At 43.7% G+C, this 12,650-nt stretch overlaps 1 protein-coding gene across 2 annotated transcripts in view; it reads right to left on the bottom strand.

Annotated features, from left to right (window-relative positions):
- The window catches only part of RFX4 (regulatory factor X4), a 172,247-nt gene that overhangs the window by 115,224 nt on the left and 44,373 nt on the right, over positions 1 to 12,650 (bottom strand). For both annotated transcript variants that reach the window (XM_005680577.2, XM_013964051.2), the window contains exon 3: positions 11,259 to 11,319. In XM_005680577.2, the coding sequence (XP_005680634.2) occupies positions 11,259 to 11,319 (61 nt within the window). The remainder of the gene's footprint in view (positions 1 to 11,258; positions 11,320 to 12,650) is intronic.

Raw genomic sequence — 12,650 nt, 5'->3', positions numbered from 1 at the left:
AACTATCGGTATGGAGGGTAACTATGTTATTGTGGAATATTCAGGTAATGCTTCACATCTTAGGCTGAAAGCTCTTTCAAGACTGGGACCAAAGCACATTCCTATTTAGTCAGCGAGGTTCCTAGCACTGTGCCCTGAACATGGTCAGTAACACAGTGGATGGAAGGAAGAGGAAGGGAGTGAGGATGGGGGGAAGAAAAGCAAGCTTTTGCACAGATCCAAAAAACAAAAAACTTAAAAAAATTTTTTATGTGGACTATTTTTAAAGTCTTTAATGGGTTTGTTACAACATTGTTTCTGTTTTATGTCTATTTTTTGGCTCTGAGACATGTGGGATCTTAGGTCCCGGACCAGGGATCAAACCTGCACCCCCTGCAAATGCAGGTTTGATCCCTGGTCAGAGAAGACAATGGCAACCCACTCCAGTACTCTTGCCTGGAAAATCCCATGGACGGAGGAGCCTGGTAGGCTGCAGTCCATGGGGTTGCTAGGAGTCGGACACAACTGAGTGACTTCACTTTCATGCATTGGAGAAGGAAATGGCAACCCACTCCAGTGTTCTTGCCTAGAGAATCCCAGGGATGGGGGAGCCTGGTGGGCTGCTGTCTCTGGGGTCGCACAGAGTCGGACACGACTGAAACAACTTAGCAGCAATAGAAGCAGCAGGGACCTAAGATCCCACATGCCTCACAGCCAGGGAAAGTCCCTCAAAACATTTTTTACAAAAACTGCAACACCTGGGTGGTCAAAGGGAAACCTGTTTACATTAACAGATTTGATTTATATATATTTTCAAGGGCCTACTCTGTACCAGAGATGCTCATACTTGCTGTTGCCATTCCCTCAATGGGTAACATTATCCCCAGGATGTAAAAGAAGAGATGGGAGGCTAAGTGACTTGCCTCAAATCACAAGGCTGGGAGAAAGCCTGCCTTGGAGTATGAACTCAGGGGCGACCGTTATAAAGCTCTCACTCTGCTAGGGACTCATATCCATCTGCTCAGTGAGTCAGTGTTTACCTACTGAGCATCTGCTATGTGCCAGGCACTGGAGAATACAGCAGTAAACAAGGAGACACAAACCCAACCTCTGCTTTTAGGAAGCTGACAGTTTCTCAGAAGGCAGGTGGGAACCCAGGAAGGATGATCAGTTCAGTTCAGTTCAGTTGCTCACTAGTGTCCGACTCTTTGCGACCCCATTGAACCTCAGCACGCCAGGGCTCCCTGTCCACCACCAACTCCTGGAGTTTACCCAAACTCATGTCCATTCAGTCGGTGATGTCATACAACCATCTCATCCTCTGTCGTCTCCTTCTCTTCATGCCCTCAATCTTTCCCAGCATCAGGGTCTTTTCAAATGAGTCAGCTCTTCGCATGAGGTGGCCAAAGTATTGGAGTTTCAGCTCCAAAATCAATCCTTCCAGTGAATACCTAGGACTGATCTCCTTTAGGATGGACTGGTTGGATCTCCTTGCAGTCCAAGGGACTGTCAAGAGTCTTCTCCAACACCACAGTTCAAAAGCATCAATTCTTCAGCGCTCAGATTTCTTTATAGTCTGACTGTCACATCCATACATGACTCCTGGAAAAACTATAGCCTTGACGAGACAGACCTTTGTTGACAAAGTAATGTCTCTATTTTTTAATCTGCTCTCTAGGTTGGTCATAACTTTCCTTCCAAGGAGTAAGCATCTTTTAATTTCATGGCTGCAATCAGCATCTGTGATGATTTTGGAGCCCCCAAAAATAGTCGGTCACTGTTTCCACTGTTTCCCCATCTATTTCCCATGAAGTGATGGGACTGGATGCCATGATCTTCATTTTCTGAATGTTGAGCTTTAAGCCAACTTTTTCACTCTCCTCTTTCACTTTCATCAAGAGTCTCTTTTGTTCTTCTTCGCTTTCTGCCATAAGGGTGGTGTCGTCTGCATATCTGAGGTTATTGATATCTCTCCCAGCAATCTTGATTCCAGCTTGTGCTTCTTCCAGCCCAGCATTTCATATGACGTACTCTGCATATAAGTTAAATAAGCAGGGTGAAAATAAACAGCCTTGATGTACTCCTTTTCCCTATTTGGAATCAGTCTGTTCCATGTCCAGTTCTAACTGTTGCTTCCTGACCTGCATACAGGTTTCTCAAGAGGCAGGTCAGGTGGTCTGGTATTCCCATCTCTTTCAGAATTTTCCACAGTTGATTGTGATCCACACAAAGGCTTTGGCATAGTCAATAAAGCAGAAATAGATGTTTTTCTGGAACTCTCTTCCTTTTTCGATGATCTAGCAGATGTTGGCAATTTGATCTCTGGTTCCTCTGCCTTTTCTAAAACCAGCTTGAACATCTAGAAGTTCACGGTTCACATATTGTTGAAGCCTGGCTTGGAAAATTTTGAGCATTACTTTACTAACGTGTGAGATGAGTGCAATTGTGCAGTAGTTTGAGCATTCTTTGACATTGCCTTCCTTTGGGATTAGAATGAAAACTGACCTTTTCCAGTCCTATGGGCACTGCTGAGTTTTCCAAATTTGCTGACATATTGAGTGCAGCACTTTCACAGCATCATCTTTTAGGATTTGAAATAGCTCAACTGGAATTCCATCACCTCCACTACCATTGTTTGTAGTGATGCTTCCTAAGGCCCACTTCTCTTCACATTCCAGAATGTCTGGCTCTAGGTGAGTGATCACACCATTGTGATTATCTCAGTCATGAAGATCTTTTTTGTACAGTTCTTCTGTGTATTCTTGCCACCTCTTATTAATATCTTCTGCTTCTGTTAGGTCCATATAGTTTCTATCCTTTATTGTGCCCATCTTTTCATGAAATATTCCCTTGATATCTCTGTTTTCTTGATGAGATCTCTAGTCTTTCCCGTTCTATTGATTTCCTCTATTTCTTTGCATTGATCACCGAGGAAGGAGCTTTCTTGTGGCTCAGCTGGTAAAGAATCTGCCTGCAATGCCAGAGACCTGGGCTTAACACCTGGGTTTGGAAGATCCTCTGGAGAAGGGAAAGGCTACCCACTCCAGTATTCTGGCCTGGAGAATTCCATGGACTACGTTGCATGGGGTCACAAAGAGTTGGAAGGATGATCACCAGATGATAAATAAGTACAAAATGGTGGCTCACGTGGGCTCTGAGTAGGCTTGAGTCAGATTCCCCAACAGGCCAAAACAAACCAAAAAACACACCAAATCTATTTTATTAAACAAACAATTAAATCCAAGATTTGTTGTTGGGTAGACAAACGGGCTTCCCTGGTGTCTCAGACGGTAAAGAATTCACCTGCAATGCAGGAGACCTGAGTTTGATCCCTGGGTTGGGAAGATCCCCTGGAGAAGGAAACGGCAACCCATTCCAGTATTCTTGCCTAGAAAAATCCCATGAACAGAAGAGCCTTGTGGGCTCCAGTCCATGGGGTTGCAAAGAGTCAGACATGACTGAATGACTAACATTTAAACTGTCTTCAGACAAACATGAGTTCAGGTGGGCCCCTGGTATTTCTCCCGGGACCTCAACTGGCCCTGCCTCACCTTGGTTGAGGGTCTTCTTAGGAGTTAGGCATTTCCCCGACTTGGGTAGAGTGAGACTGGGAACCTCTGCCTTGTTTTCCTCCTCTTCAAAGAGGGGTAACAGTCCGGCCTTCTCTACAAGTATTCATGGGATCCAAGGAGCTCGGTTGGTGACATCAGCTGGGGCAAGCCTGGCACACCACGGGTGTTGGCTGAACCTGTTTAGTTTGGTCAGTGCTCAGCCATGGACTGAATCAGGGATTTATTTCTGCCATTGTAATGACTCAAGTGGACCGGAATCTGGAGTAATCTAATCCAAATCTTGTTTCTCTCCTACAAGCTACCAAACTGGTATTCCAGAAAGGCCTGGCATTAGCCATGGTTTGGCATCAAAATCGCTCTGTTCGTTTTTGGATTAATCAAGTCTTTTTTTTTTTTTTTAACAGAAACTAGGCAGTGTAATAGGAGAGTGTCGCAAGTTCGTTGTTGTTGCTAACCCATCTGTTGGGGCCTAGGCTAGGGTTTGGCAGTCAGAGTGCTAGTGGCCCCGACTGGCAGCAGATAAGATTTTGGCACCATCCTCTACCATAAACCACCCTTTTCAATTTTCCCTTTCCATCTAGTCCCTGTCTACTCAACTCCACCTCACATTACAAATAGGACTGCAGAGAACATCATACGTGCTCCCTTGCACACCTGGGGAAGTGTCTCTCCATGTCAGTATCCAGGCATGGATGCCTATATCAATGTGTTTTTAATTTGCGGGATTGCAAAATTGCCCACTCAAAAGGCTTTACCATTTTATACCTTTACCCACAGCATAAAATATTTTCTAAAAGTAAGAACCCAGCTCTACAATGTAGCATCTCATTCTCTGAGATGTTTATACCCTTCGTGTTGTCCTGTTTATCTTTCTCCATCTCTAGGTGAAGGTTTCTAGCAGGACTAAGTCACATGGGCTAGATGCTGCCATTATCTATCACTTCTGGTTACATTCACAACTAAGAATGTTTAGCCTCTCTTTCTGGAAAGAGGTGGTCTAACTTATATTATGGAAGCAAATAAGGTTATGCTTTGTTGTTGTTCAGTTGCTTAGTTGTGTCTGACTCTTTGTGACCCCATGGAATGCTGCACACCAGGCTTCACTAACCTTCACCATCTCCCAGAGCTTGCTCAAACTCATGTCCATTGAGTCAGTGATGCCATCCAACCATCTCATCCTCTGACGTCCCCTTCTCCTCCTTCCCTCAATCTTTCCCAGCATCAGGGTCTTTTTCAATGAGTCAGCTCTTTGCATCAGGTGGCCAAAGTATTGGAATAGTATCCAGTCTGATTTTCTATCTCTGGCCTCGGAAGACATTTTAAAGAGAAACACCAAATTTATCTTGTTTCATATTGATTTGAGATATTGAAAGCCTAGCAATCATTCAAGCCTAATTATTTTTTTTCAAAAGAAAGGAAAATGTCTCCCACGCAAGTGACAGCGTGGTCTTCCATTCCCCTCCTTGGGGAAGGGCCTTCCTTTCCCCGGAAGCTGCAGATGAGAAAGTGTCTCCACTCTGACAGCACAGAGAAGCTCCGAGTGACACCGGCCACAGGGGAGGTGTGTGAGAGGGAGGAGGACATGTGCTGGCCGCAAGCCGGCCGGGACAGTGGAACGGGCTGCTTCCCCGGCCGAAATCCTCCTTGTGAATAGAGGTTATTGTGTGGCCAGGATTCCAGCAGGGCTCACCATCCCCAGTGGGTTGGGCTTGACTAACCTCATGACCGAGGATGCTGGAAAGTGTTTGGCGGAAGGCATTTGACAATATTTGCCTGTTTTCTGCTGGGGGCTGCCTTCAGATCATGTGACTCTGCTTATTTTCAGCAGCTTGGCTGCTGTGTTATTTGTTCTTAGAGCGGGGATGGTATCTGGGGACATGGGGAGGGGGCTGGCGACAAGGCTGAGGAAGGCAAGAGAAGCAGATGGCTCCTAACCCAATCCCAGAAACAAGCCAAGCATCCTGGCAGAGCTGGGCACTGTCAGGCCAGCAGCTACCACCTGGGTGGTGAGGCCAGGGTCCCTTCCTGAGCCTGCCCAATACCCCTAGAGAAAGGGGACAACGTGAAGGATGTAGATACCCCAAAGGATGAGATGTCCTGTCATGGAGCAACGTTCTTTTTTTAAAAAAAGCATTTTGCACTGAGGCTGTATATAAAATGGTAAGACTGTTACAGTGGGCAATTTTGCAATCCTGTTAACATTTTCTGTGCGTCCAGCACTTCCACTGCCTGATACCCATGCAGAAGATACACTTCTGTTAGGTGTGTGAGGGGATGTATGAAGATGTTCTTTGGGGCTCTGTATGTAATGGCAAAAATGAGATCTGGACACAGCTAAATGCATGTCAAGAGGGAAATGTCAGGACTTCCCTGGTGGTCCAGTGGTTAAGACTGCCTTTCAGTGCAGTGGGTGTCTGTTTGACCCCTGGTCAGGGAACTAAGATCCCACATGCCCCAGGGCGACTAAGCCTGAGCTGCAACAGAAGAATCTTCGGGAAGAAACTGCCTGCCTCAACTAAGACCCCATGCAGCCAAATAAATACTTTTCTTAAAAAAGAGGGAAACGGTGAAAGGAATTCTGCCTTGGTCTTACATGAAATACTGCTTAGTGATTAAAATGAGGTTGTTCTTTGTGGACTAATCTGGCTATAGCTTGAGGATATGCGGAAGAAAAGCAAGCTGAGGAAGAAAGCAAGCTATGCATCAAGACAGTGTGACAGGTTGTGGAACTAACTATAATTTTGGTGTTATATATCTGCATTCTTTTATAAAGGAGAAAATACTAAATAAAAAACACAGTTCAGAAACTTCTATCAGTACATGTGTGTTAGTTGCTCAGTCATGTCAGACTCTTTGTGACTGCATGGACTGTAGCCCACCAGGCTCCTCTGTCCATGGGATTTCCCAGGTAAGAATACTGGAGTGGGTTGCCATACTCTCCTCCAGGGGATCTTCCTGACCCCGGGGATTGAACCTGGATCTCCTGCATGGAAGCAGATTCTTTACCATCTGAACCACCAGGAAAGTCCGTCCTATCAGTATATATGCATGTAAATGCATAGGTAAGGGACAGTAAACACACACACACACACATATACACACACGTGTATGCATGTATGCACACACACACACACATATTTCTCACTGGTAACAGCGTTGCTTTGGAGGACTAGGGAAGGAACTACATGAAAAAAGGACTTTAACCTTATCTGTGATGTTTTTGTTTTTCAATAAGGAAATACATTTTGTGTAAAGAATTTAAAATTCAAATGTAAATGAGTATTTGTTGAATTTATTTGCATCCTGCCCTCTTCCAAAAGCCTAACAAAATAAGAAAAAGGAGAAGAAAATTAGACAAAGGAAAGAGGTTGAAAAGTATAGATACACCAGATTTAGCTCTGGACTTCTTGGCAGCCAGAGCAGAAAGGGGACCTAGTATAAATTATGCCATTTTCCCTTGTAAAATGGAAGGTGTCTTCAGTTCCTTCTGAGAGACAGTTTTATGCTGAAACTCTAGTCTAAAAAAATGTACTCATGTGGAACTCGATGTAAGAGGTCACATATCCTCCACCACAGTTTTGAGCATGACTGTCCCATCACTTCGTGGCAAATAGGTGGGGAAACAATGCAAACAGTGACAGACTTTACTTTCTTGGGTTCCAAAATCACTGTGGACGGTGACTGTAGCCATGAAATGAAAAAACACTTGCTCCTTGGAAGAAAAGCTATGACCAACCTAGACAGCATATTAAAAAGCAGAGACATCACTTTGCTGACAAATGTCCAAATAGTCAAAGCTATTGTTTTTCCAGTAGTCATGTACGGATGTGAGAGCTGGACCATAAAGAAGGCTGAGTGCTGAAGAATTGATGCTTTTGAACTGTGTGTTATTGGAGAAGACTCTTGAGAGTCCCTTGAATAGCAAGGAGATCAAAGCAGTCAATCCTAAAGGAATCAATCCTGAATATTCATTGGCATGACTGATGCTGAAGCTGAAACTCCAGTAGTTTGGCCACCTGATATGAACAACCAACTCGCTGGAAAAGACCCTGATCCTGGGAAAGATTGAAGGCAGGAGGAGAAGGGAATGACAGAGGATAAGATGGCATCACCGACTCTATGGACATGAGTTTGAGCAAGCTCTGGGAGGTGATGAAGGACAGGGAAGCCTGGTGCGCTGCAGTCCATGGGATCGCAAAGAGTTGGACACAACTTAGAGACTGAACAACTGCTGTCCCTAAGTTTAGAGAAATGCCCTTGCTTCTCCCCTGCTGTTTACAGTCTCCCTGCCTCCTAATCCCATCTCATCAGTGTCACTGTCTTCCTTACTGGCTAAGCTCCCATCACACAGACCACCTTCTGCAGTGCCCTGAGGAAGCTCCCACCCTGGAGAGAGTGAACAAGCCGTGGTGCATTGGTGCATGCCTGGGTTACCTTTCAGGACTGAGATGTCCTTCCCCACTGCTGAGAGATTGACTGCTGAGGCTGAAGCTTTCCTGGGGAGTCATCCTCAGCAGGACTGGAAGGGAACTGTCTCACCCAAATCTAGCCCTGTTCCTGGGGACTGCCTACCTGCTGTGATGAGTGAGGTGCAAGAATAAAGGCCCAGATCCATCGCCTCAGTTAGTCTCTGAAGGGCTTATCTCTGACGGGTCACCCCAGCTCAGAACTCCCTGTGGGATCACCAAAGCCACTGCCGTAGCCCCCTTGCAGACCAATAACCCTCCTTACACCCTTGTGGTACCACCCACCTAATAAACTACCTGCACGCATGTTTCTGCTCAGGGTCTGCCTCTGGGAGAGCCTGACCCACACTGTCCCCTCTACTGAGAACGTTTCCCTGATTTTAACACTATCGTGGTGTCGTGAGGACTTCTTGTCACATAAATGTCCACGTAGATGTCACTGCTTCAAGGAAGCTTTCCCTCACTATTCAACCTAAAATAGCCTGTGAGATACTATTATCTCAGCCAATTCTAATTCTTCACTCCGTGCTTATCTCTATCTAATATATTCCTTGTTTATTTATTTATCATTAATAATTTTTTAAATTGTTATCCAAATTTTTCTTTCATCAGCCCCTATTCTTGGTCTGTCTTACCCACCACTGCATTCTCAGAGCCTAGAATAGGGGCCAGCAAACAGTAGGTGCTAATATTTCTTAATTTAGTGAATGACTGAAATTCTATCTTAAAAATATAAAGAGGATTGGAGGAAAATTTGAGGTTTGAACAACCTGATGCCTCTTGATAATAATAAGACTAAATTTTACAAATTTTCAAACCTGATTTGGCTCTGAAAACAGATTTTTTTTTTTTTCATAAAAACAAATCCACTGCCTGGCTTTGTGAAATGAAAGATGAAATTTCTTCTGGAATGACATATGGGACCTTTTATTTAGAAAAATAAATATTTTGTATAGACTTAGGTGCAGCAGGAGAACTGACTGTGAGTATATCAGGAAGGAGAGAAGCCCTATTCCAGGACTCAGAAGGAAGATGTCTGCTGAGTGATCCACAGCTGCTAAGGTTTATCCAGCACCCACTCTTCTCCAGACACCATTCAAGCCCTCTGTACACACTCTTTGTGATTACATTATGAGGAAAATATTACTGCCATCCCCATTTTACAGGTGAGTAGCCTGAGGCACAGAAAGGTGAAGGAACTTGCTCAAGGTCACACGGAAAAGCACAGCTGGGAGTTAATTCCTGGCAGTCTTCCCAAGTGGTGCTAGTGGTAAAGAACCCCCTGCTAATGAAGGATATGTAAAAATGAGGGTTTGACCCCTAGATTAGGAAGATTCCCCAGAGAAGGGCATGGCAACCCACTACAGCATTCATGCCTGGAGAATCCCACGGACAGAGGAGCCTGGCGGGCTGCAGTCCATGGAGCTACAAAGAGTTGGACATGACTGAAGCAGCTCAACACACATGTATGTAGTCTGACGTAAGAGATGACACTATCAACAGCCTCTCTGTTGCCAGGCAAATGTCAGAAGATCACAGGAAAACAGATGTGAACAAGGTGATTTTCTTCTAGTCCCCTTCAAATTTTTCACTCTGAAATGTACAATGTGTTCAGATGATTAAACCAAGAGTATCTGCTGATTTCTAGCGTTTCTAGAAACTCTCACTCCCAAAGTCTTTTATGTTGATCCTTCACTCAATGTGCTGGCATTGTGGGAATCTGTGTGGCCATAATTTGGGCAGAAGGGTATAGGGAGAGATTTGAAGAGGGAAGTAGAGTTTTAAATAAAGTAAAAAAGCAGTGAATGCAGTGAGAAAAGGAATGTAGGGACAAATTGAAGGAAACAAGCCAAAAGACTGAAAATGGAGCTCTTGAAAACCTTTGCTATCCTTGAAGCAAAACAAGCTGACTATTGAGACTCTTGTAGGAGAAGATTGAGTTGCGTTCCTGAATGCTTTCTCCCAACGTTGTTTTCCTCTCACCTGTGGGTGGATAAGTCAAAAGAATCTAATATGATTTGCTCATTAAAGCCCATCTGCTTCCTTTTCTGATCTGGTCTCTCCATCTTTCCTGATTTTTCTCTTCCTTTTTTCTGAAGCAAAGGCTTTGCAGTTAAAGTGATCCAGCCAGGTTCCTGCCTCTGCCACTTCATGGCTGTGTGTATTTTTGGATAAATGATTTAACTGCCTAAGCTTTCTTTTCCTCATCTGTAAAATGGGCATAACAACACTAACTTGACAGAATTGTAAGAATGAAATGAGACACTTGTACAAAGTGCCTAACATGCAGCCTGGCACACAGTAGATTCATCCCTTTCTCTCTCCTTCCCCTTAATTCCTCACTTCCTTCACCTTTGTGGGCTGCACCGCTAGAAGCAGTAATAGCCTGTAACTGACAGAATCCTCTGAGGGGTGAGTGTCAGGTGTTCCTGTAGCCTTGGTGTTCAAAGCTACAACATAATTTGTAAGTCAAGCTCTTAGAGGGGAGTTTACCTGTACATATGAAACATGACTGCAAACACTTAAACCACATCATTAACTGTTACATCAAGTCCAGGAATTCCAAATAGTAAGGGGAGAGCCACTTGAGTAGATAATTTGTATTCATGTTACTAATGTCAAAAAATAATTATAGTATGAAGTGTTAGGCGCTCAGTCATGTCCAGCTCTTTCATGACCCTAGGGACTGTAGCCCACCAAGTTCCTCTGTCCATGGGACTTCCCAGGCAAGACTACTGGAGTGAGTTTCCCCTTCCTTCTCCAGGGGCTCTTCCCAACCCAGGGATCGAACCTGCATCTCCTGCATTGCAGGCAGATTCTTTACTCTCTGAGTCCCCAGGGAAGCCCCAATTGTAGAATAGTTGCAATTAATTATTAATTTATTGAGGGGTCATTGGTAAGGGAGAACAGACCTATACCTCTATAATTGGCTGCAACATTATTTATTAAAATAATAGATTCTTCTATTCAAGTCAATAACATCCATGTGGAATCCAGTCCTTGTCAGTGTTTCGATGTGGGGAAAATAAGTCTACTCCCAAATAAAATAAATATGAAAATGTATATCTCCAGGCTATATCTAAGGTGAGTATGTTTTACACACCTGCAAATTAAATTGATTGCATATGGGCTATTGGGTGTCAAGTTACTATGGCATTCCAACTAACATGCTGTGCTGTTGGCAAGAAGACCAGTCACATGAGCTTTGCATCAAGGAAAGCTTGTTCAGAAGGGAACTCACCATTGTAGAGTAGCAGGAGTGGAGTGGGGCTTGGATGCTCTGTTATTTTCTTTTTCCTCATCTGTTAAAAGAAGAAGGAGTGAACTTCAGTAGGAAACCACCCGGGCGTTTCAGCTCTCTCAAGTTTCAGAAGACTACATTGTCCTCAAATGTTGATGCTTTGAGAGCAACGGCATTTTGGCTTTTTTCAACATAAGAGATTTATCACACTTTAACATGAAAAAAAGGAGAAACTGACTTTTACAGACAAATCTTATATCAATTTGTATTTTTATTTGACATAATACATTATAGTTTGAAGAGCCATCTCCATCACTGAATAGTATGACTGCACTCCTCCAAATCCTAGAGACATGAATGTTGGTTAACTTAAATCTATCATGGTAATTTTTTATCCTCTGACCCCCTGATGGATTAGGTGGGGCATGTGACATGGTGATCTGGACTATCAGATTAAGAAGAAGCCCTGCGGTGCTTTTGGGAAAGTTATTTTTTTCCTAACAAAAAGGAAAAAGGGCCTTGATTTCAAATTTCTGGTCTCCAAAACTGGGGTGGGGTGGGTTGGGGGGAGTATGCTTTTGAAAGAAGGAGGGAGAGAGAGAGAGAGGGAGGGAGAAAGAAAGGGAGGAATGGAGGAAGGACAAAAGGAAAGAAAAGAAATGAAAGGAGAAAAGAGGGAGAAAGGGGAGGGGGAAGGGAAAGAAACAGAAGAGATACCCTGCTCTGACCTACGTTTGAACATGGCTGTGAGTGGACATGATAACTGGAGTGAGGTAGCAAACTTTCAACTGGGGAAAGAGCAGTCAGAGGACAAATTCAGTGCCAAGGAAGTCAGAGAGGAAAAGGGGGAAAACCTGGGGATTCTGAATATCATGCTGTGCCTCTCATTAACCAACCCTAAAAATCCCTGCATCTTTGTTTGGTGAGATAATACAATTTTCTGAGTTAATAAAACCTCTTTTCATTGGTTATTCACTTCCCTGCCTCCAAAACCATCCAAACTGTACAACACTATTATTTCTACACATATCCACATTCATCTCTCTGACTTGAGTATCTTGCTTAAGAAGATCCCACTTAAGAAGGCAAGGATGCCTGATTTCAAACTAAATTACAGAGTTATAGTGATCAAAACAGTAGAACACTGGCATAAAAATAGACACAGAGAAATGGAACAGAACAGAGGGCCCAGAAATAAACTCACATGCACAGTCAATAATTTGTGACAAAGGAGCCAAGAATACACAATAGCGAAAGGACAATCTCTCCAATAAATGGTATTGGGAAAACCGGATAGCAATATGCAAAAGAATTAAACTGGACCACTATCTTATACCATATAAAAAATTAACTCGAAATCAACGAAAGACTTGAATGTAAAAGCTAAAACTA

The sequence above is a fragment of the Capra hircus genome, chromosome 5 (assembly GCF_001704415.2).
Source record: "Capra hircus breed San Clemente chromosome 5, ASM170441v1, whole genome shotgun sequence".
NCBI classification, from domain to species: Eukaryota; Metazoa; Chordata; class Mammalia; order Artiodactyla; family Bovidae; genus Capra; species Capra hircus.
Note: the sequence above shows the minus strand (reverse complement) of the source record. Positions and strands in the feature narration are given on the sequence as shown.